The sequence below is a fragment of the Lissotriton vulgaris genome, chromosome 1_1, assembly GCF_964263255.1.
Source record: "Lissotriton vulgaris chromosome 1_1, aLisVul1.2, whole genome shotgun sequence".
Taxonomy (NCBI): Eukaryota; Metazoa; Chordata; class Amphibia; order Caudata; family Salamandridae; genus Lissotriton; species Lissotriton vulgaris.
The window spans coordinates 1,936,859,652-1,936,880,324 of NC_141685.1; the positions used below are offsets into that span (position 1 = coordinate 1,936,859,652).

The 20,673-nt window shown below is 42.2% G+C and overlaps 1 protein-coding gene across 2 annotated transcripts in view; it reads right to left on the minus strand.

Annotated features, from left to right (window-relative positions):
- Positions 1-828: 828 nt before the first annotated feature.
- The window catches only part of LIN7A (lin-7 cell polarity scaffold A), a 465,312-nt gene continuing 445,467 nt past the window's right edge, over positions 829-20,673 (minus strand). For both annotated transcript variants that reach the window (XM_086919598.1, XM_086919601.1), the window contains exon 6: positions 829-3,946. In XM_086919598.1, coding sequence (XP_086775724.1) covers positions 3,862-3,946 — 85 coding nt within the window. In that variant the 3' untranslated portion in view covers positions 829-3,861. The remainder of the gene's footprint in view (positions 3,947-20,673) is intronic.

Sequence of the window (20,673 nt, forward strand, 5' to 3'; positions counted from 1 at the left end):
CTGTCCACAGGACATCTGACAGCCACATTTTTATCCCTGAAGGATGAGTATTTATTTGAGCCTTTTCTAGATGACATCCATCCACCCCTGGCAAGGAAACCATATGTTCAGTTCAGACTGGGTACCCTCCTGCTCTGTGCTTTTTCCTGCAAATGGAGAAGCGCGGCCCGGAGGAGTGCCCAGCCTGTAACTGGGAGGAAGAGTCAGAGCTCCATGTCTTCTTTTTTTCCCAGCTTACAAACTAGCACGGAAGTACTGGCTTGTTCCTCTGTGTAGGAATTTAGGGTTTGTACATTGTGCAAGACATTTAGGGCCAGATGTAGGTCGCCAAACACCAGTCGGTAACGGCCGTTACCGACCGGTATTTGGATTTTGAGATGTAAGGGGCTTAAAAATTACCGATTCAGTAAATTTACTGAATCGGTAAATTTACAGATTCTGTAAATTACCGAATCGGTATATTTACCGAATTGGTAATTCGAGATGTAGGTGGCACTGAAAACAGTGCCACAGGGCCTTAAGGATTTGTTATTTACCACCAACTATTAGTTGGTGGTATATAACGAATACCTGTGTACATGCAAATCTGTGCATGTACACCTGTGCCATGTGGCACACATACATGCCCCTTAGGGCATGTATGTGTGCCACATGGCATGCTAAGGGCATGTATGTGTGCCACATGGCACACAAGCCTGAATCAGGGGTGTAACAGGGTGTCAAAGTGACACCCTGCCACCCTTGAGGCCCATAGGAATCAGTGGCAATTACCGAATGGGTAAATACCGATTCGGTAATTACCGAAACTTACCGATTCGGTACTTTTTTACCTACATCCCGATTGCCTTTTCTTAAATACCGAATCGGTATGATTCGGTATTTAAGAATCAGTAATCTGGAATTACCTACATCGGGCCCTTGGAGTTTTAAAATACAACACTTGCAAACCCATCATATTTTCTGTATCGCGATTTTTTACTTCTATGTGTACTTCTATGCGTTGTAGGCGCTGGATGTTTGTAGACAGTAACAAAATCTACACTGTTCTTAAAAATTGTAGGTTTTATAAAGAATTTTAATATATCTTTTTCTATTTTCAAATTTTAAAAACTACTGAGTTTTTATGTTATTAGTCGTGTAAGTTACTATTTGGTCTTATCCTGGGCACAATGTGATTCACTGAGTTGACACTGTATGGCCATTTTACATTTTTAAAGCAAATGTATACTATTTGTACAATTGCTGCTATTATTCATTGGTTTCCACCAGGAGTCTGTTCTATTAAGTTAGTGCCTCTGGTTTTGCACTCATTCTGTTTAAATAATGTTACAAATAATTGTATCTACAAGATATGTTAGTGCAAACTTTTTTCCCTTATCTGAATTATGGAGGTGCTGTAACTAGACCCATCCAAACAAGCCTGGTAACTATTGTACAATTTTAAACTGTCATGAATTCCAATGTATTGTTTTTTGTATGTACGCTTTTATGGTCGCCAGACCGAAATAAAGTTCTTCATGATGAAAAACAACTATAAGTCTTGACATCAATGACACTTTCACACGCAGGTCAAAGCATATTGCTGTGAACAGCAAGAGAAGTCTGCTATGTTGTCTGCATCGGTCGGGTTAAGGTTATTATTTTGAATTCATGCAACTATGATGGGATATCACCTCTGCTTTTGTGCTGCTCTTAAAGAACTATTGCTGTTTTCAACTAATGACATGATAACTGCACTGCTGTGAGTGTGTCTGCTATTTCTACAGGGTCGTTCGCACTTAAGCACATTCTGGGGCAAGTGCTGGGACCTAAGCACACCTGTCCAACACAGTGGGAATACATGTAATGCAACACTCTACTGATGTGCACTGGACATCCAAAGCAAAAAGCAAAACCCTTGAGAATGCCCTTGCATGAAGTCTTGCACACTGAGAATATGAAGTGTAGTCGGTTGACAAAGATTCCAAAGACATTGTGTACCATTTTATATATATAGGGCTTCAGATTGAAAATAACACAAAACACTCTTTAGGGGAAAAAAACGGCTAAATTGCTGATATATTAGAAGTAAAGTATCTCATAGTATTTGAGAATTTGGTATGTGGAGGCAAATGTCTGTTGCATCTTTACTTTGAAAATATTTTATTTGTATCTGCGAAACAACCACCTTATACTTGAACACATTCTTATTTGTGATTAAAATGTTCCAATATTTCCAAATACATTTGCTGTTGTATTAGGCTATGTTTTTCAGGACTGGGAAAAGCTATAGTGAGAGCAGGGATATCCTGCTGTTTGTCTTATTAAACATGTCTGCCCTTCAGAGACTGTTTCCACCAATTTCCAGCTCCATTTCAGAGGATGGACACTGGTTGCAGAGATGACTGACACCGATGTTTCTTAAGGGCTCTCAGCATTGTTCCAATAAATATTACTAATCTTTCCAAGATGACATATTCACCATAGAAAACTGGAAAGGGATGGTGTCCAGGTCTTTAGAGGCCCTTAAGGAGTTTGTCGTTTTATATTATGAGCATGTAATGCCTGGATAAAATGTGAGCTGCAGTACCTGATCTCTAAAGGCAGAACTTGAGAGGCCAGTTGGGTGACAACGAGAAACATGGAGTGCAGTGGAGAAGTATATGGATGCAAAAACAAATGAAGACAGTGTGATGTACACCATGCAAAACATCATCTCGTCAGTCCACAGCAGTGGAATTGTGTTAAATGATAAACAAGGCTGTAATGTACCTAAATAACTAAGATTATGGAATGCCCCATCATCTTTATCACGCGTTGTAAACATGCCTTTGATTGTTGGCAGACAATCTTTAAAATGCGACTTACAACCCCAATAAGCTAAAACATATATATATTGTCAGGTAAAATAGAGAGCTGGACCCCAGATATCTTACAAGAAGCATCGTTTTGACGAAAAGTACTTTTTTTTAAATGTCCTAGGAAAAGAAACGTGGGGATTTAAGGAAGTACCTACCACTAGGGCAAGATGTTTTGTAACTAGATGAACTATGCCTTATCCCATAATAGGAGAAATCACTCTATTTACAATAAAGATAGCCATTAACCTTAGTCCTTGTGGGATTTTTCACACGTATTTCATCTCACTGATAGCAGAAATAGGGGAGAGTGACAAGGAAAATAGTGAGTGCATGCAAACTTAAGAAAATCCCACCAAATTGTTTATCAGTACTGTTCAGATTTTCCAAATTGCCACCCCAGGTGTCTATTCACTACGGAACACATCAATTGGGCAAAGGTGATCTGCAATGAAAATGCTTAAGTACCGGTGTTTTAGAGCTGGTAATAAAAACCCTGAATACTTTTATAAAGAGTATAGTTATTGTTTACACTTTAAACAATGACAATCTAAACACGATTCCAATATATTAATACAAAACACAATATGTGAAAACTAGAGGTGTTAAAAGACAGTTGGTCCTATAAGAAGAAAACAACTTTAAAAGTAAAGTCCGACAAGTGTTGTAGTACTGGAAGTCAAGTCTGCCGTGCATTGCAACAGCTTCGAAGGAGAGGGGAGTGCCAGCCATTGAACTTGCAAGGTGCAACATCAGGAACCGATTCTGCATTATCGGCATGTTGTGAGGGCTTTCGTTCTTCTCGGGACAGAACTGCAGGGAGCACGCTGTCCGGTCCACATTCAAGGTTCATTGGGACTGACAAATACTGTCCTGACAAGGCATTTCACACACAGGAGAGTTCAAAGAGCCTTGCTAAACAGGGCACTAACACTCTGGAAAGAAGGACAGCGCTTATACAGGTATCTGTTCTTTAGGGTTTCTGGCCCTTTCATTCACAGTTTCTGGATGAGTACCACTTGGTTTATTGCACACTGGAGTACTCGAGCACCGCTGTGTTTGACTGATTGTTGCTGTTGTTATTCTTGTGTTTCTTCTTCATGAAGAACCTACAATAAAAAAGAAAAAGAAATCTGAGAGCACAAGCAAGGCACAGCGTTTACAGTACAGGTGTTTTTGCAGCTAACAGCACCTTATGTTACATACACATTTTGCATTCAGCACAGTGTCTGTAATTTATACGGCTTCATGTTTCTAATGCAGGACTGGCTTTACGGCGGAGCAACTGGTGCAGCCGCACCTAGCGCTGTACTCGGGTGGGTGCTGTATTTCAAAATAACATATAGGTTTAAAAGCATCTGCTGTAGAGTTCCTTGTGTGTCCTTCAGTTTTCCGGCAACAATAAAAGTCAAGATAATTCTGGTGATTAATGTCCCTGCTGGAGAAAGATCAGAGTTTCGTTGAGTAGCAGTTTCAACTCACCATAAAGTAGCACAGGGGGTTAATATTCCCCTCGCAAAGAATGTCTACCATACAGATCACAGAACGGTATTATATGTAGATAGCACAGTGTGTTATTGCTTTTGTCACAGAGATCCTTTTGTTACATGCAGTTCAAAAGTTACAATCCTAATGTAGCACAGTGGCCTATGAACTGTCAACAAAGAGCTGTGTGCAGACTGAAAGGTATAGATTAGGATATTATGTTTTTTTTTATCGCGTCTTTCTTTATTCTGTTGTTACTAAAAAGGGATTGTTTGGGTGGAAATACATTCTTATTAGTGATGCCAACCACAACCATTTTGGGACGTTTTAAATCATGAGTTTGTGCTGCTCCAGACACAATATACTGCCTACTAGTATGGGCGATGTGATTCTAACATCTTGTAATCTTCATGGTTTCATGCAACATTTCCTGTAGATTGAATTACACATATGTGATTAACTGTCTCTGTGTAATGTGTGTGTGATGTAAAGTGCTCTGACACACTACACTGGTATGAGTAGCGCTATAATACAAATGAAATACATGTGCGAGAGGGGCTATGGTGAGTTGAGGTCACTGTTGGAGGGTGAGGTGAGGAAATCCGTGGTGAAGGAGGTCATTGGGTGAGTGGGAGTCAAAAAAAGATGGTTTCACCTGGTGCTACTAGCGCCATATCTGGCCTGACAGTGAAGGAAGGATATTAGAATTGTGGTTTCGGGTGACTGTACGCTTAACCCCTTCCGTGCTGATGACAGAACGGTTCCGTCATCAGCATCGGCTGAGCTGTGCTGATGACGGAACCGTTCCGTCATGACTCCGCCCGCGCAAAGCGGAGTCAGCACAGGCGGAAAACACGCCCCGCATGGAAGGGGTTAAAGAATGTAGACCTGTCTGGGTTGGGCACTAATCTCTTGGATGAGGATGCCAGCAGAATTTTAGATGCAGATTGTTTTTGCTCCATGTGGGTGAGATACATTTTTAGAAGGATAAGGAGAGTCATGTGGGGTGCTACAGATTAATTGGTGAGTGGAGTGTTCAACTGGGCATAGATGGATCATAGCTGAACTGCACAAGAGTATGAAATGCAGCAATTATGTCACAATCGTATTTCATGATAAATGGATACTAATGTGTTCTCCGCTGGCAAAAGAAGCTTTTTCAGCCTCGGCGGGTTCTTCACTGTTAATCAACATTCACGAGTGTCTGCAAACGGTTTTAAAACTGCTGTTTTTCAAACTAATGCAGCCCCATTTTAATTGCTTGTATTTGGAGATCCTGGTTATGTCCATATTATGATTTGTGATTCCCGCATCACACTGAAGCACTGTTCTTAGAACAGCTTATCCCTTTCTTTGTGTTGAATTATGTCACAGACCATTAATTTAGCTTCCTTTGGTTTTCCAGTAGCTGCATTTACAGGATAGCCTGTAGATATAGGTGAAAGTAGCTGGTCTCCAGTCTATTTTATTTCCCCCACTCGTTTTCTGTGTTGATTACGGCATCGTTGTTCTAGATTGCTGGCAATCTCTTTCCCCATCTCTGGCCACAGCTGATGTTGGACAATTCCAAGCCACTGCCAGTGCGGGGTCCTCCGCTAATGCAGAGGAGTGTCGCCCCACTGCTATTAGAGCAGTGAAAAATGAAAAAATTAAATGATAATAACGTTCATTTTTCGCTACTGCGCGGCTGGGTTAGGGTGGGGTGTGGCTGGTGGCTCAGGGAGAAGGAGTAGTTTGGGAACACTTAAGTGCACATGACTGCTTGGCCGGCCGTCTTGGCCCTTCAAAACATTCATTCACACTTTACACATTCCCCACAAGGCTGTAATGCACAGCCTGGTGGTAAATATGCACAGGCTCCCTGTCCCCATCTATGCGTCGATCCATGGCACTCAGATCAATCACAATGCTGATTGGCTCAGGGGGGCCTGTGTGCCCGGGTGTTTCCTGCAGGTTCTTCCAGACTGGATTCCGGAGGGAAAGCGAAACAGAGACGGAAGAGAGGCGGTGGAAAAGGTAAGTGTGATTTTATTTTATATTATTTAAACCCCCGATCCCTCCATCCCACCACTACCATTCCCTATCATTCCCACTGTGCATATGGCTGCCCCATGGGCATTCTAAAGGTGTCCTCAATAAACTAGTCTGTGCATATGTGGATGCAGTGTTGCCACTGCCAGAACCCCGGGTTTCATCTACTCCACTAGGGCAAAATTATTTTTTTCAAACATGTTTTATTTGCATTTAGTTTATCATCAGTCATATATATAAACTAATAACAGTGCACGAGACACAGCTTAGCATTACCACAAACAGGTGCACACTGGCCACATCTCATGTCTCTAGTCCCACCCCAGCTCCTAATAGCCGGACGGGTAATATGAGCACAGGGACCTGTGAGTAAAGTGACTTCTATAATGCTGTAGCACACTAGTACATTGCTTATTACTTATAATTGTACAACTTTCAATTATACATGTCCTAAAATAGAAAGGGGCCTTCAGGGTAATGTCACACAGTTTGTATAAAACAAACAAAAAATAACTATTAACCAACTAACTGTTCAGGGGGGTCTAAGTTGTGCAATAGTATGTCAAACACATGGGTGAGGGCCTGGGAAGTGTGGTGTACAGGGGAGGGGCGGGCAGGTGCGGGCATGGGATTTTGGTCACTGCCAGCTTAGTGTCTAGCCACTGTGTCATCTGCTCTCTATCCCAGACACGTTGGTGGGAGATTCCATCGAAAGGCATCTCTCAATCTCCACTTGGCTGCCTACGTGCTACGGTGTTCCATTACAATAATTTCCCTATTCCCCAAGTTCATCATCACTCCTATTGAGTGCGTTGCCCATCAGAGTATTGTCTCCGCTCCCCTCTTCCCCACCAAAGTCCCATTCAGGGTTCTCACAGGCTTCAGGGACCTCTCTCCAGAGCTCTATCATAGGGCAGCGTCTAAGCCCCCTCGGTTCTTCTCTAGGCAGGACTCTTCCCTCAGCTCCCTCCCAGTGGGGCACATCTCGTTTCCAGACCTCTATTGTGGGCCCATCAAAATACTTCCAGGTCATTGCTATCTTCATCCTACCCGGAACTAAGGCAAAATCCAAAAATCTATTTCCTGCATTTCGTTTGGGTGATCGGGGAAACAGCCCCAGCAGACAAACCTCAACTATGGGCTCCAGCACACGTTCTACTGCCGCCCCCACCAGTCTCGGTATGTCCTCCTGGAACCAGCATAGTGTGGTAAAGCCCCAGGTCATATGTATAAAATCAGCGTCGCTCTAATTAAACCGCTCAATTGTAAAAGGAAAAAGAGAATGCCCAGCGGTACTTCTCAGTTCCCTGTTTTCCTCCTCCCATCAGTGTCACTGTATCAGTGTAACTGATGGGAGGCTACAGCCTATGCTTCTTATCGAAAGAATCTATCTATTGGGATATCGGATCATGATGAAATTTGGGCATTGGAAATCACACGTGTTGGCTATTTCACACTATTACATGTAATTAGGAGATCGCCGTTGTATCTGTTGATTTGTAATATCTGTACTCATATCAACTGACAAAGAATGGCCTCAAGTTTCCAAAAGATTGTATTGTGTTAAATATTGAGGCCACCCTTGTATTGGAACCTTTTTGTTCTTTTTATATCTTCTTTTTGATGTAATCATGTATTGCACAATGTTATAGTCATGAAACGGTTTCTTATGCATGGAACAATGTTTTAACTTATGATTTAATGCTTGTAAAAAATATTGTTTAAACTTTTTTTTAATAAATATAATATGCATTTTCCCAACATTTGAGTATTTGTGCCACTACAACTAGAGACCTGCTGGGCTTTGGTATGTTTGGGATTTGAGTGTATGAGGTCTTTAAGATAGGAGTGTATGATTAAAACACCAAAGTGAACGCTAATCCTTTTTAAGCTATCACAGTGCATAGCCAGGGTTCAAGGAAATTAATCATGCCTCTATCTTCTGTTCCCTCCGGCAGCTCAATCACCCTGATGCTGTTCCTCCTATTGCATCCTTCTGCATCTCAATCCCTGTGTTCCAATGTGCGAACCTGATCAGAGAGCTCTGCAACCTGACATGACAGTGTTTGTTGTGCAGGATGAAGATTGAGGACTCCGAAACTTTCACTCTCTCTCCCAATTTATGATGTTCAGCTCTAAGCAGATCATACTCCACAGGCTCAGTACTTATATCTTGATGTAGGGTGGCTTTTGTGTCAGCAATGGTGCCAAGTATTTTGGTCCGCAAAAACTGACCAAAATACTTGACACCATTGCCTAATCCTGGTGGCTCTTGTTGCTTCTTTGTGGTGTCAGACCTGATTGCACTCTCGCTGTCTTCACCCTTGCTTTTCCTTTCTCTGCTAGGGACTATTCCTCAGGAGACAGAGCACCAGCAGAGTACATCAACTCACCAGCAAAGTAATACAGAGGTAGGTAGCCCTATGATTTCCCCAGGACGCCGGGTCCTCATTTCAAGTCAGAGTTCTTGTTTGGTCACCTAGGGCAAAAACAGGGTCCAGAACCTATACAGGGCTCCCAGCGGCTCTGGGCGAGGGTAGGTGGGATGGGGGCTCTCTGACTAAACTAGGCCAGCTGTTCCACCTCTGAGCCCCAAACCACCTACAGTCGCACCTTGCTACTCTCCAGGAACAATCTCTGCACCTCTCGCCCTCCAGCAGGTCCATCGGGGCCTAGGACCAGTCACAGGGCACCCTGCAGCACTGGGCGGGCACCAGAAGTTCAGGTAAATTGTGGGGGAGGGCAGGGGAAATCCTGTCAGGGTCCCCACTGTGTCAGAGCAAGTGGCAAACCTCATGCTGTGTCCCGATCCGTGCCCCGAGCTTTCACTGCCTGACCGGGCCCCTAGTGCACCTCTCGCTGCCTCAGCCGCCTGATTATCTCAGAGACGTCGACCTTCACCTCAGTAGCCTTGACAGTCTGGTCAAGATCGGCCACCTACTGAAACCACCCGCCGGCACCCCAGTATTATATGCAGGCCCAGTTGGCCAAACCACACCTCAAGTGGTTTCTCAAGTTTAAGGCTGTGTAGATCGACTCTCCCTGCCACAACCTTCATCAGTATTGGGAGATAACGTCGGTGTCCAGGCCACTGTCTCCCCTCCACAGTTCCGACTTCAATGGGAGCTGCAGTTCACTGTCCTCGTGCCTCCGATGCCTGACTTCTCCCTTTTCCGCTTGCCTCGTGAGTTCACACCTCTCCTGCCTCTGTCCACCCCTGAGGGACGCCAGACAGAAACTTGGGCCTCGCCAACTAGCAGGCCGGGGTCACCATTTTAAAGTCAGGCCTGCCTCTTCCACCTTGACCATCCAGCCCTTTTCAGAGTTTTGGTCGTGTCATCTCCTCTCCCAATCCTTCCTTCAGGCGATGTCAAGCACTGGACAATTCAGCAGGCAGGCTGAGCAACGATATCGCAGGATACAGCACGGCAAGCGCGCAAGGCAAGCGCGCAGCAGCAGGCTCAAGCATCCACCATCGGTGGCTTCCAAGCCACTCCAACTAGGACCACATACCAGCCGCAATCATAACCTGATCTGATCTGATTGACAAATAGAAAAGATGGTGTAGTTACGCCTTCAGTCACTCCATACTTGGCCACTGAAAGGGAGACTTTGAGACTGAAATCTTTCCTATAAATCACTGCAAGCTGCTTTACTAAGCCTGAGGTCTATGCCTAATCGCAGCATTGAAATCATTAGCAGAAATAAATACTATAAACTGGATCTTTTCTTCAGAGCAAACACATGGCTGATAGAGTCTTTGGCAGACTATGGTGATCTTACCTCTTTGAAGCCTACAAAATTTGCCAAAGGCATAGTGGTTATTTATGTTAGGCACTCATCCATCATGACCATACTTATGAACAATTTTGCCAATGCAAATGTATTTTTGTTTTCCCCTGAGCCCTGTTTCCTCCTTAGTGAGCGGGCTGGCTTATCAATCTGTGGCCCTGATACCAACTGCAACGAGATATATTTGTAGTTCTCAAAATGTCACATTTTTAGTCTTGGGTGATGTTAAACCTGTGGGCCAAGGTACTGGAATAATCAGCAGTTAAGTATTGGTTTTAGCATCATGCAGCACTCTTGACCTTAATTGTTATGTTACTTGCCCTACCAATGCCACAGGACACATGATCGTATATGATATTTCCACATCTGAGTTGATCTCATAGTTGTGAGCTTATCTCACATTTAGGTTACAGGATGGTTGCTTATTCAAACACTAAGGGCATCCATTACCTTTTGCATTTGTTCTATTACATCTCCTCCTTCTTGGCAAGGCCCTCATATCATAGCACGAGGCATCTGTTCTCTAAGCATAAGTTGCTTGATTATTTGTGCATGTGAACTGGATAACATCCCTTGTCTTATCTAATACAGGTAATACTAACTTCAACTAGAGGTTTAACTCAGCACTAGATACAATTACTTCTATAGCAACATTTCTCCCTCAATGTTCTCAACAATCTGCACCTTGGCATAATGACACTTATGCTTCTTTTGAATGGGTGTGCAAAGGACTGAAGTGCACCTGGTGATGAAACTATTGCCCCCAAAGCAAAACAACACTATTTGAGTGCAATTTAGTAACACAATGCTGAGCTTAAATGTGCTGATCTTGCTTCAACTCTTCATGTGCGTCTTCTCCCAACTATGAAAATCTTCAAAACTGTTAGGAGATCTTCTCATTCTAATAGGCACAGTAAAACGATGTGTGCTTCTCCAGCACGCTATGAGTATCTAGCCTCTAGCCTTGGAAAAATACAGTGGATACAGAGATACTTTAATCCTACGAGTTTGGGTTGAGATTTCACCAATTATTTGCGCCTGAATTCTCAGCTCTCCATACTTACAGAATTCATCCTGTTATCATGGGGATCCACGTTGAAAATTAAAAGTTAAATTAGATCTCGATCCCTAGAAGACCCAGGCCTAGCTCTTGGCATTTGACAGCAACTTCTATTGCGCCTGACTTATTTAGGTTTAACTGAAAGGGAAAGACGATCTGGAAGTTATTTTGTTGAAAAAAAGTGCTGGTTAATTCTGTGAGTCCAAGCCCTATTTAACTGGTATCTTTTAGGGCTACAGTAACTGAGAAGGAGGTCAGTTCCCAAATCTTCACACTCACTAACAGTAACCAACTTTTGGGTTCTGCACAAGCAGGCTTTACGCCCTATCACAGAACTTTGGTTGCCTTAGCATCTGTTCGGAATGAACTTACAATGGTTTTTGTACCGAGGAGCCATGGCTGTTCAGTAAGAACTTAGATCAGGGGGCATGGCGCTGGCACTGCTGATCCTTTTTGATCTTGCTACCACCTTCGGGACTGAGTCTTTCTAGACTGCACAAAGCCATATCAGGGGGAAGTCATTGGAGTGGCGTACTTCACTCTTAAGAAATTGGTGGCTTACTTAACGTTTAAGAAATTGGTCAAAAGCAGTAGTGCTGGCCCATTTCACTCTGAAGAGTGTTGCATTCTTGATGTTCTTCCTTCAGTCTTACCTTATGATACTTCCCTTGGCCAGATGGATCTGTGTCTTTCGCTTTTCTATCATGAGTTTTGCGTATGGATTGCATCATGATCAAACTAAATTCAAATGTTGTGACTGTCTTTCTGAAGTAACTAACTGGTCGTGAAATAATTACTTTAAGCTTCACTCAGAGAAGAAGGAAGTATTGACCTTCCAACCTTCCACCAATATTGCCCAAGCCCTTTGTCTACAGTGTGTAGCATGGGGATCACGTTTGATTGAGATGTTGCTTTAGCTTCTCAAAAACATCACTGGTTTCTGTTGATTCCACTGATTGAAAATGAAGAAAAATATTCTCATCTCCCGAAGCTCATTTTGCTATTATCCAGGCAGCAGACAGATCTCAACTCGACTACAGCAACTTAGTTCACCGGGGTCTTCCCGCGTATCTATTCCACTGTTTCCAGCTGGTACAGAATGCAGCAGCTCAGCATTTGCTAAACTACCTCATCTCACTGCTGTCTCCAATAGTTGGAGTCGATGAAGTATTCTTTCAACTGCTCTTGCCACAAGGTGCTATATAATCAAAGGCCTATATTAATTTGACACTACAACCAATTACTTAATTTTAGGGAAACTTTTGAAAACTTGACTATTTAATCTTGAATTTTTGTCACGTGCTCTTCCTGTTTTCTAGTGCCAGCATACATTAACAGATATTTGGGCATTTCAAGCTCAATAAAGAAATACAATAAACCCTGGTACCTTAGTCATTAAATTCATTTTTGTCTCTGACTACTTTCTATCAGTATTATTGTTTCTACGGCTGCAAATATTTCAGTGTTTATGCTGCATGTCCATTGCTGCTCCTGAAAACACTGATGGGATCCTGTATGTCCTGCAGAGAAGCGTTTAATCTTCTTTATACATCATGGCTTATTAACGTTTCAAGAATTTCATGCATGCCCCTTCAAAACCTCATTTGAAGCCTTTCCCCTATTTGCCACTATAATAAAAACAATCATTTTAAAAATGTGTCCCTGTACATATGTTCATTATGATTGACATCTAGATACTATATTTACAGTTCTTGATTATTAATTGTGAATCAGCTTAACATTGAACGTGGACAATGCATCACCAAATGTAGGAGGAGCTGATACTAAAATACATTTTTGCACCAGTAGCCTGCGGCAAATGTGGTTTGACACAGGTCATGCAATGGAAATGTCTATACGAATTCCAGTTCATGAAACCTTTTACCTCTATGGTGTTTGCACTTTTATGTGCAAGAGCGTTTTCAAAACATCAGCATTTTTGTTGTTTTAACAAACGGACCTCTTTGATATCTTTGTACACACATGCAAATGTGCTTTTTGGCACACTCTTGTCTACTTATTAGTGCACACCCTGCATCACTAGGTCATTGCAGCCTGATGATAGAATGCAAAAGTGGAGATTTTTCAGTTTGTCAACAAATTTGATCGATATTTTGTTGCATTTCTCAAATGTATAAACATAAATACTGTAATAATAACTAAGGAGAGGTTGTCCCATGTTAGACCTGGCATCTTTTGGCGGGGTCTCCTGTGCCTTTTTGGCGGCCAACCTCATGTTTGGACCTTGTTTTGCTGGCGTAGGACTTTGAGCGCATTTGACACTGCCCTTAAGTGCAAAGCACTGTGCCTGCCATATACATATTGGTGATTGGTGTTTACATGATTGGCTGATCTGAATTAGATGTGAGTCCCTTGTCGAGGGGTAAGTCATATCCCTAGGGCATGTATCTGGAATTCTCCTCCGTGGGCCTGCAGCACTGGTTGGGCCATGCTCCGAGGTAGCTCATCGATCATGCCACAGTTTTCCCCTAGTGGAACCTGTGTGTGCAGGGATTGTGAATGGCACCAGATGGTGTGTTCAGTATGACAGGCCTGCTTCTCACATTGGATTTCCATTGGGGGAGGTAGGAAAAGGATATTGAGCAGTATTTCCTATGAGCAGAATACTAGCAGAATAGCGTTTGATACCTGAGCTGAGGCTATCTTCGAGCTCCAGATGGGAGGAATGACAGTGCCTGACATGCCACCCACTGCCTGAGGTCTCTGGCTCCCTCTCCCTGGATGCACACCACAAGCTACTTTGTTGTGGAGAACATCAGGACCTTGTCGGCACCTACAGCGGGCTGTCAGGAGATACGGCAGCTTGCACCTCCACTTGAGGGGAAATATTTCCCCAGACTTTTTTTGTAGGAGTTTTATATAGCGCAAACTTGACCCGAAGGTATCAGGTATCAGAGTGCTTTACATGAGCACTCATTGCGTTACTCAAGGACACATTAATTATTATTTTAATTTTTTTGTTAGGCACAGGGGAATTACATGATCTGCCCAGAATCACAGAATGTTTGCATCAATGCCCAGACTCGAACCTAGTGCCCCAGATTTTATGTCAGCCACCCTAGCCATTAGGCCACATCCTCTGGAATTGCGCAAGCTTCCTGGGTCCAAATTATTTGTCTATGGGGGATAGTGATCCCACACTCGTGCAGGTGCCGCGGGGCGCCTGGCAATCTAATCAAGATTGACAAAACAAAGTAACTGTTTCTTTATGTTTTAGGTGGTTCCGACAGTCTCATCAATGTGGCACCAGCAGGGGTAGTGGGTATCATTGGCTGAGGGCTGGGTCATGAGGTGTAGTCAAAGACCTTTGATTGCTTGACCATTGCAACTTCTTGAGGGTATGCAATATTGGAGAATGTTGTTTTGGATGAAAACTTCTGATTAGGGCATATATGTTCATGCCATTCTGCTGCTTATGGAAGGTTCGACAGTTGCATGTTACTGTAAAGTGTATATACAATGTGTAACTCAGTTTGATTTCAATGTGTGTGTAATACAAAGACCAGTGTTTTATACCTACGGTACAGATTCTTTTTGTGGCGTACGCAGTGTGGTGTGAGGGTGGTGTTGTGCCCTTACTTTAAACTTGTTCTGAACCCACGGGTGAGCACATGTTATTGGGCACATGTATCGTACTCATCCTATCTAGGACGGAGGATTCTGACTGGCTTCAATGCATCCCAGCCAGCAAGATATTGCTGGGTCTATCACCCTGTATGTCTGGAGTCAGGCAATACCAAAAATTTGTGCTTTTTTTTGCATTGGATGGAGTTCACATATATGTGGCCATCTCTCTATCTCTATCATGCATTCTGAGATATCTTCTTTAGATCTGTTGTCCAGGGTCCAATTCACAAACATATGGGCAAAGATTTAAATCTCCAACTAAATGCAGTTTGACTTTCAGAATCAAACGTTTGGCATACATTAGGGACAGATTCATAAAAACTCATGCCACAGTGAAGTAATTAATCTCCACCGGGAGTTGGCTCAATAAAAGATACCTTTATCAATTAATAATGCCAGCAACACCATGTATCCAATACCATCCCATCATTTTTTAAGAAATCTGGTGTGTAAACTAAACAACGAGAAACTTACAACATACAAAGACAAAACTTCATCATGCGACGATAATCCAAAAATCTTTACACTACAAAACAAATCAATGTCCATTTTTTATCTCCTTCTTATCGCTTCCTTGTTATTATATATGCTAAATGATTGCATGGTCAGTCCTATTTTCTTTCTCCTAGGAGGTAGTCACCAGGTAAAATAAGTTCTAGGGCAACAGTCCCATTGTTTTTTCTTCGTGATTGCACTAATCAAACCATGTTGTGCTCTTTTGGACTCCTCTATCTAGGGTCGATGCATTTCAGCAATATTCATTAAATGTCTCCTCCAGACTAGGAAGACCGGAGAACCTAAACCTAAAAAATATTACACAATGTATATCAAAACTATGTTTACATCATGTACAATGTAAGACCTGTCATCCTTAGGGTGGTCTTCCCAAAAAACCTTCTGACCTCTTACCTACTCTTCTTGCTCTATTTTATGTTGTCCTTAGTGCTGTGAGCACTTTACCACTGCTGACCAATACTAAAGGGCATGTGCTTCTATCCTAACCATGGTGACCTTGGTGTTTTCACAATTGGCATATTACATTTACTAATAAATCCCTTTTAAAGTGGTTTAGCATATGCCCAGGGCCAGTATCCTAAATGCTACTAGTGGGCCTGCAGCACTGGTTGTGACATCCACATAAGTAGCTTTTCAAACCTGCCCCAGGCCTGCCACTGCAGGGCCAGAGTGTGAAGATTCCTGTCACTTTGAATTGGCATTTAAAACTACTTTCCAAACCTTAAACTCCTCTTTTATTACACATATGTCATCTCTTAGGTAGTACCTAGGTAGCCCTAAGGGCAGGGTGCTGTGTAAGTAAAATGTAGGATATGTACATGCCATTTTACATGTCCTGGTAATGACAAACAGCTAAATTCATGGTTCACTGCTGTGATGCCTACTCCTCTCATCGGCTAGCATTGGGAATTGCTTAATACACTTTAAAGCTGAAATTTCTGATTAGAGGAGTAGCTATACTATGTATCATATATTTGAATTGGTAATGATGAATCCTCTTTACTGGTAAATGTGGAGGTTAGCATTACTGTTATAGAAATGCCACTCTTAGAAAGTCGAGATCTCTCTGCTCTTAGTTCTTGGTGTGCCTTGCAACCTGTCTCCAGTACACTACTGGACCTGTGAAAAACTCTGACAGAAGTAAAGACAAGTCAAGAATTGCCTCTCTGCTTGACTGCTGATCTGGAAGAACTGCTTTTCTGCTTTGCTGTGCTGACTTGCTGCCTGCTGATATCTGCCCTGCTGAGGACAAGGACTGGACCCATCTCACTTGAACCCAGAGTGACTTTGAGGGCTTGCTGGATTGCCACCCTGTTCTGACATCCCAGGGCCATCAAATATTTTCATCAACTCTGCAACAACACCTGGACTCTGCCATCTGTGAGTCCTGCCCTGCCAAGTGCTGCCAATCGAGTCCTGGACCCTTAAAAGGTGATTTCTGCTTTCCAGAACCATCAAAATTGATGCTGTGACCACTTTGCGCTTATTGGAATTGACGCATTGCCCTTTGATGCTGATGCAGGAGCTGATCGATAACATTGCTTTGGTAGACTGCGTGGCTCACTGTTGATGGACAATGCAGCTCGATGACGACTCAGTTCCTGCACCATAAATAGGTTTATCGTTGAAGCCTTAATCGCCTGGGTGGATCATATCCAACACATTGAGTCTTCGAGGTCTGCCCTCCATCATGGTCAGCCTGAACTTGGGATTTACCACAGTCCAGCGTGACCTCAAAATGCCCCTTAGAGCTATTTAACTAGAGCACTTGATTTTGGTTTAAACTTTAAAAATTCATAACTCTGGCTTTACTTTTTGGATTTCTGTCTTTTTTGGTTGTGTTTTACTCATAAAAATATACAATATTTTTCTAATCCTGCGTGGAGCATTTCTGTGGTATTTTCATTGTGTTACTGTGTGTGTGTTGCACTCTGCACATTACCTCTTTAAATAAGCCTGACTGATCTGTGACAAGCTATCAGAGTGTTAGCACAGGTTATCTTTTAGTGTGCATCTAGGTTACCCTGACTAGAGTGGTGGTTCCTGCTTGTACTGGGTGCATATGCTGAAAACCAGAAAAAAACCAGTTCTGACATACATCAATCAGACAAAAAGTCCTTTGTGACCTATTAGACCAGAGAATGAAGGTGCCATAAATATAAAAGAACCCACATTCCAATAGACACTGCTAACATTGCTTGGAAAGCTCTCACATGTGACAGCAAATGCTCATAGTGCTGCTGAATGGCGTTTTTGTGGGGAAGTTTCCAATATCGTGCTTCCTTTATTCAGTTTGAAAACTATACAGATTTACTCCACAGGTCCACACTGGTCCCTCCGTGCTCTCAGTATTGCATATTCTCTAGTGTTAGAGCACCAGAAAATATCCATTTGCAACGGGTATCTACTTCCATTTCAACTTTTGGGTTATTGTCAATCTGAGAGACATTTGAATGCAATTATGTTTGTGCATTTCATTGAACTTAAAACCGATATCCTGTAGTCTAAGTGCTTTATTCCGTTTTTCTAACTGGTTGAGACTCACCCTGGCGTGAGCTTTTGGTGACTATTTTCCACATCATTCTTTGGCAGCCATCCGTCCAGGCGCTCGATGCTTTGCATTCTCTGGAGAAAGGACTAACTCCCTGAACCAAATTCCATAGATTCCTGTATCTCTCAGGATATCAAGTTCCTATAGGTTGTGGCTCCTCCTGACAAAGGCACCTCTGGTGCTAAAATGCGTGTAGAAACCATCTGAAACCATCTGAGTCTGTGCCACGTTGCGTATCTTTTGCTGTCCTATTGCAAAACCCTTGGGTTGTTAGTCATTGTCTCACCTAATGTTTAAGTATCCAAAATATTTTCAATTGTTCTAACATATATGAAGTGAGATTGATTAGCTGTAGTAAAATGTATCAGTTATCATTGAATATCATTGTTTGTCTTCTTGACATTGTGATTTTAGATTTGTGGATGTGTTGTGTGCATGTGGAAATGACTGAAGTGAGTATGAGTGAGTGTTTTATTTAATGTGTAATCATTTGTAACAATAAATTATATTTTGTACTTTTTTAAAAGAATATTGATTCTTTCAAGTTTATTTTGCAACTGTGATGCTGTTGAATATCTGTTAAGTTGCCTTATGTCTTTGCACTAATAGGGCTGGTGAGTCCATGCCTCATTCAGCCACCATGCAGGTAATGACTGTTGACGCGCGCATTTGATTATTGCATGCCCTGCTAATAATTGTAGTTGGTGTATCTAGTTCCCTACATTGTTCAACATGAAAGCTCCTTCTCTACTCCCCATCAATGTTGACAGTGCTCAATATTCTCAATTAGATACCACCATGCATGTGTTAAAAACAATAGTCTACCTGTAAGCTATCCAAACTATCAGTGCCAAAGTGTAGCTACTACACCATAGTCTGTGTGCTACCTGATTGGGCAGCATATGCCAATTGGGGACACACCTCTGCAAAGCGTGTCGAAATACCAATATATATAAAAATTCCATATGTAGTACCAATTTCAATAATAAATCCTGGTCCCATGCGCAAGTCACCCAGGGTCAAACACAAAGATACTCAAATAAAGCAACTGGCAAATAATCAAAATAGAAATAAAAAGTATAGGGTCACAATCCAGGACATGTGCCTACTGCGTGAAACCAAGAGAGTTAATCTTACTCTCATTCAAAGTGGCTCTGTGCTCAATGGGACTGAATCCAAACAGATGGGGCAGCCAAGAGTAAAAATAGTGCTGATGACGCGTCAGTGGCATAGCATAGTGGGAACAAATCATGAGAACGATTGTGAATCAGTGGTGGTCATCTTGAAATGTGAAGTCCGTCTATCAAGGCCGAGGCATTACTTTACTACAGGAACAAAGAATTGGTCAAGTTTGATGAAACTCGTGAAATTTGTGCAAAACCCCACTTTACAGTCATATAGTTATTCGGTATAATGACCCTTTTAAATAATTCAACAAATAAAAATGATGATCAGAGTGGCAGACATCTTGAAATCCTAAATATACTGCTACACGTGACGCCAATTGTACCATCTTTTTCCTTATTAAATTATATTATTGTATAATATTCCACTGACTCTCAAATCCTTAGATAAGATAAAAACACAATTGACCTGTACCTGGCTCCACTTAGGTGAGTAGCCCTCTAAATGCAAAGTTCCAATAGGTAACAGACCACCACCATTTTCTTATTGGTGAGCACATCCACTGGCATTATAGGACCATATTAGAAGCTAAAAATCCACTTTAGGTTTTGTGTAAAGTGCTAGACAATGAATGCATACGTTACATTATTAAACAAAAACAAACACATCCAGGACCACATTTCATCCAAATCGTTTCAACCATTGGTGGCTGTATGGAATCTCTCAACCAATTTAGCCTCCATTTTAGACAATACTGTTGAACTAGAACCACCCCTAGGGTTACGCTGTACCACAAAAATGACTGACCAACTCAACTCGTCCTCTGAATGGTTCATCCTTCTGTAAGGGACAATCATTGGCACTCCCTGTACATGACACTTGATCAGTGATCTCTGTTGTAGGATACATAGGAGAATAGAATGATGGATATAATTGAATATAGTAAGCTGTTTCTATGGTTCAGGGAAGGGTAGCATTAAGGGGTTTATCAGGTTGAGAGAAGGGTAGCAGTAAAGGGTGGTGAGAGCTAGGATTAAGGGAAGGGTAGCATGAAGGGGTATTAGGAGTTTTCACAGTTCAGGGAAGGATAGTATTCAAGAGTAATAAGAGTTTTTCAGGATTCAAGGGGTGGAAAGGATTTCTTATTCAGGGAAGGGTAGTGTGATGGGGTATTATAAATTATTCAAGCAAGGGTAGCAGTAAGAGCTTTTGGAGTTCATAGCTTGGTAGCATTAAGTGGTACTTTCTGGTTTTTAGGTTTCAGGAAAGGGTATTGTCAATGGACAGTAAGGAGGTTTTAGGGTTTAGGGGAAAGTAGTGTTACGCAAAGCTTTTTAGGGCTTACTGAAAGGTAGAATTAATGGGAAGGTGGGAGTTTTTATGATTCAGGGAAGAGTAGTGGTAAAGGGTTTTTAGGGTTCAGGGATGAATAGCATTAAGAGGGTGCAAGGTTTTTTTTTGTTCGTGGAAATATAGCCTTAAGGAGTAGTAAAGGAGTTTTAGGGCTCAAGTAAGTGTGGCTTTAAGGGGCAGGAAGGAGTTTGTAGGATTCAGGGAAATGTACGGTTAAAAGGCAGTAAGGCGCACTTAGGATTCAGGGAATGGTAATTTATGATCACAGTATTTTA